Source organism: Labrus bergylta, chromosome 5, assembly GCF_963930695.1.
Source record: "Labrus bergylta chromosome 5, fLabBer1.1, whole genome shotgun sequence".
NCBI classification, from domain to species: domain Eukaryota; kingdom Metazoa; phylum Chordata; class Actinopteri; order Labriformes; family Labridae; genus Labrus; species Labrus bergylta.
In genome coordinates, this window is record NC_089199.1 from 24,486,624 (window position 1) to 24,491,623 (window position 5,000).

At 44.4% G+C, this 5,000-nt stretch overlaps 1 protein-coding gene across 9 annotated transcripts in view; it reads left to right on the forward strand.

Moving 5' to 3' along the window:
* The window catches only part of grip2b (glutamate receptor interacting protein 2b), a 158,341-nt gene that overhangs the window by 90,395 nt on the left and 62,946 nt on the right, over window positions 1-5,000 (forward strand). For 2 of the 9 annotated variants that reach the window (XM_020653143.3, XM_029281040.2), the window contains exon 1: window positions 49-2,336. The exons of the other annotated variants lie outside the window; for them this stretch is intronic. In XM_020653143.3, coding sequence (XP_020508799.1) covers window positions 2,282-2,336 — 55 coding nt within the window. In that variant the 5' untranslated portion in view covers window positions 49-2,281. Of the gene's footprint in view, window positions 1-48; window positions 2,337-5,000 lie in introns of those variants that run through there. 9 annotated transcript variants of the gene reach the window in all.

The window sequence follows — 5,000 nt, forward strand, 5'->3', positions numbered from 1 at the left end:
CAGCCTCCCCCCCCTTCAACCAGACAGATTAGTCTGTGTGTGTGTGTGTGTGTGTGTGTGTGTGGGCGCCCTCAACGCATTAGTGGATGAGTGTGTGCAAGCATGTTAGATATGCATGTGTTTGCTGTGTTTGTGCTTTGCTTTGCTTTGATGATTTCAGACAGCGAGAGAGAGAGAAAGAAACTACCTAAATGAGCAGAGAGAGAGAGAGAGAGAGCGAGAGAGAGAGAGAGAGGGATGGAAAAGAAAGACAAAAGAGGAGAAAAGGAGGGCGGCGGTGCTGGAGGAATTAAAGTGAGGGATGATTTGAGAGACGTGAAGGAGACGGGCTTGTTAATGTTAACGGTGCATCCAGATGAATAGTTCCTACAGAAAGTGAAATCAGATTTACGTTCGCACACATCCTTTAAATAGAATACCATTCATGGCGTCGCTCTCTTTTTGAAGAATGTTGTTTTGCCTCCATTTCTCTTTTAAAATCTGTGTTTGTACGGAGTGAAATAACAGCATCACCTCAAGATGGAGTCAGCAGCTTCTTCCTTCAAAATAAAACACTAAAGTGAAGCTGCTCCATCGTCCCTTCTGGGCCTCCATACATGTGTGGTGGTGACTGTGTCTGCAGAGACTCTGTCCTCTGACTGGATTTTACTGTTCTGCTTTGTTCTGGTTGACTCGGGACGTTTCTGGGCAGAGCTGGTGTGTTTCCTCCAGCCAATGACAGCGCAGCAGGTGAGTTTAGGAGTGGATACAATTCAGTGATTGGACACAATTCAAAACCGATGAATATGACGGACGTGGACGTAGCAGTATAGAAGAGAAAATATAATCACAGTGAGGAGAAACACCAAGCGGATAAAGATCGTTCTAAAACGATGTCTTTTACCCGTGGACGTGGAGTTGGTGACAAACACCGGAGTTTAGCTTGTGCTAGCGTGCGTTAGCTTGCAGTGTAGCTACAAGCAGTAAATGTACACACTACAACCTGCAGGGGGCGATGAGCCCAGGAGGAGGTGGGGCCATGTTTGAATGTTGAGTTTACAATCTGCAGCGGAAAATGCTCCTGACTCCACCTTTTAGTCCCTGCAGGATGATTTGTCTGCACACATTAAGCAGATGCCATGTGAGCAGCTGACCGGGCCATGATCGGCTGTCATGCCGCCCTGTACGGTGAACGACTAACAACATGTGATCGGGCTGAGATTTGGCCTGACCGTTACGATTAGTGATATGACTCAAAAATCAGGCTGACATCAGCTTCAAAGTTAATAAACAATCTGTCCTTAGATAGTAGAACAAAGAATAGAATAGATGTTTATTGCCATTTGCACAGGTACAGAACAGTACAGGTACATTGGAATTTTTGTGCGTTTCTCCCTGAGTCAGCTTCTACAAAAAAGTTAAAATTAAATATAAAATAGAATAGCATTATAAGAAAAAAAGAGTAGTATAAATTTAAAAAAAAGCTGTAACAGCAAAGTAAATTAGAATAAACTGTACAGAAGCTATACACTGTATTAAAGCAAAGATATAATACAAAAAAATAACAAAGGGGAACGCTGTACAATGAAAAGAAAATATAAATATGTTTTCTTCTTTCTTACACCGACAACACTTTTAAACATAATCAGCGGGAAAATGAAAAGAGGACTGATCTGAAAGACGTGGAATCTGCTCTATTTGGAAGAACCATTTACTGATAGATGACCAAGTGTTGCAGCACGAGTTTCACTGTATGCCCAAACTCAGAAAGAAAAATGAGGAAGACTTCCAGACAAAATGTGTTGAACCCATCGGCTTACTTGACACGCAGGTCTGCAGGATGCACGTTCAGATTTTTTAGGCAACAAACATGGCCGAGCTGGCAAATCATCTCTCTCTCTCTCTCTCTTTGCTTTTCCTCCTAAATAAGAACAGAAACTCGCCCGCCTCCTTCCCTCTCTCTGTCCCTCACTCTCCAACATAAACTCTCAGTGTCTCTCCCTTTTCTTTCCACCCCCTCACACACTCTTACACACTTTCTCCCCCTTAAGCTCATCCCACTCTCTCTCCCTCTCTTCCTTCCTTTTCTATGTGTTACTCTCTCTCTCTCTCTCTCTCTTTCTCTCTCGGGGGCTGAGCGGCCGTAAACGTAAGCGCCCGTCATCTCTTATCATCGCCACTGTGTTCCCAGAGAGCGCGGCAGTCCACATCTCTCCCTCTGTCTCTTTCTCTCTCTGTCTTCTTCTCGTTCACTGTCTCTCTCTCTCCTCTCCTCTCCTCTGTGGATGTAACTCTGATTCAGATGTCTGCTGTCATGTTCTGCGGTCTGAGGAGGGACGTCGGGGCAAACAGTGTCGGTGAGTGCTGAGCCCCTCGGGGGAGGGGGGGGAATCCGAACAAGTCTGTAGTTTTTAATTATCCTTTTAATGCAGAAATTATCTTATTGTTATGGCTCATTTTTTGAACTACATTTCCCAGAAGCCACCTGCCAGTCTAGCACTGCATGGGGGTCCTTTGGTACTGCTCGGATGTTTCAGTGTTGACATTTAGGTTCCCGAAGGTGTTGATCTTTTCTCTTTTTTTTTTAAGCCGATCCGTTTCTTTTTCTTTTTGCAATCGTCTCAAAGCAGCGAGCTTTCAGAACCACGAGACACTGACAGGTTGATTCCCAAGAGATATATTTAGGAGCTAAGTCGTAGACTCATGCTTCTGTATTTGAGGGTTTGCTCGTTCTCACTGTGGGCGATAACGCTAACAATGCAAAGCTTGCATATTGCAGAGGTCCCGTCCCTTTTATCCTCACATTAGCTGAGACACAGGAGTGGAAAAGATTGTAAAATATTCCCTCCTTTAAAAAAGAGAAAATGTCCTGATTCTACTCCAACTTTCTTTATTTCGTTTCTGCATCAGGAACACGACTGTTGCACAACAATGACCCCCAAACCATCACGCTGCACGAGCAGGCTAAACGCTCCGTTACAGGAGACATCAGGTGTCACAGATTTAATGTGGGTTAAAAAAGAGAGAGACAGAGAGAGAGAGAGAGAGGGGGGAGCTGAGGGAGCTGAGGGAGCTGAGGGGGAATGAGCTGCACACGGTTAATGTTGGCTCAAAGAGACAATCAGTACATTTCTGTTTATGAAGAGAAGTCAGTTTTCATGTCGTCTCTGAACGTCGACCCCTCTGTGTGTGTGTGCGTGCGTGCGTGCGTGTGTGTGTGTGTGTGTGTGTGTGTGTGTGTGTGTGTGTGTGTGTGTGTGTGTGTGTGTGTGTGTGTGTGTGTGTGTGTGTGTGTTCCTGCCTCAGGCTGTTTGAACTGGAGATGCCTTCCTTCTTCTTCTTCTTCTTGTTTGATGTACAGCTTCAGGTCTGCAGGGTTGAAGAGTTCAAATGCAGGAGAAGTTATATTTATCCTATTTGTTTATCTGCCGTTGGAAGACGCCATGATGATGAGACTTTTATTTGTGTTTAATCTGTAGCATCATCAGATGTCGTTTTTACCCGACTTTAAAATGTAAGATAAGATGCGTTGACTTTAACCCCACACTGAGGGGATTCCACTTGGCACGGTGCTAAACACTCAGAGTTTAGAAACATTTGTAGGATTCATTGGAGCGACTTTCACGACTTACATCCAGAGCTGATTCTTGAGGTTCAAACATCTCTCATCCAGCCAATGAAAGGCGCCTGATCCAACCTTCCCAACAGGGTCCTAAGAATCTAACTGGACTCTTCTCCTCTGTCGCCCCCCGGTGGTGGAATGAACTACCAAACTCCATTTGATCTGCAGAGTCCCTCTGCACCTTTAAGAAAAAGCTAAAGACCCAGCTCTTTATGAATACCTACGACCTTCATGATGATGATGATGTTGGTTAGGATGGTTTTGATGCTGATTAGAACTCTGAAGAACAGCTGTCCATGTTGTGCTCTACCTCTGTCATCACCTCTGCTCACTTCCTGTCAGCACCTCTGGTCACTTCCTGTCAGCACCTGTGTGTCCGATCAGACTGAAAGCTGTTTGTTTGCACTTCCTGTCGTTAATGAATCTGATAAATGAATTGTAGAATTGGTGCCCTGTGCATGGCCATGCTACTCATCCAGGGTCACAACCAGACCAGGGACAGACAGCTTCCATGATCGGAGTCATCCAGCGCTCACCAGGATCGTTCAGACTGACTTTAAAGTTTAATGCATATCTAACATGGTAGCTAACAACAGCGTGTTTCACACAGCGGCTTCCTCTGGTTTGCTCTCCCAGTGTTGTTTCTGCAAAGGTCGTCAAAATGTTTGATACTTTTATGGACAGCAAATGTTTTAGAGGAACAGAATCGCCGTGATTGATGTTGTAAAAAAGTGCAGAAGCTTAACAAAAAAAAAAAAACTGCAAAACTTTTCATCATAATTTAGCCCGAAGCTGACGTGAGCGACAGTGAGAGAGAGAGCGCCGTCTAAAGCGCAGAAACACGTTGGCTACGCTTCATTACAGGGCATTGAAGCTGTTCAGACAGTGAGATCACCTGCAATGTTTGGGAATAAAACACAAAAGAAATGACCCGATACTTTGTGCCTATAGGACTTGTTCATCTGTTATTGTGACAACCGAAGAATCCTCTTTAGGTTTGTTTTTTTTGCCAAATAGAAAAATCTTGAATGTCAAAGATATTGACTGTAACTTAAAAAAACATGTCGACCTGTGCTGCACAAAACAAAACTCTGTCGGAGGTTCTGATCGCTATTCTCTCACAACCTAAAATATGACAGCTGCACAAACCTGATTCTATCGTGTTCCTGGATAATAAACGGAGCTGTTGTAGTTGTAGAGAGATGCATCGGGGGGGTATTAATAAGGTGAGCTGCATCCTATTTCACGCTCCGGCGAGCACAGTGGGAGCTTTTATTGTCTTGACGTGGCCTCAGAGACTAACTAGGCTGATAGCAGCGCTGCGGATGTGCAGAAACTCTGCTCTTCTTTCTTTTTTTTCAGTTTTATGCAGATGAAGACACTTTCAAAGGTCTCACAT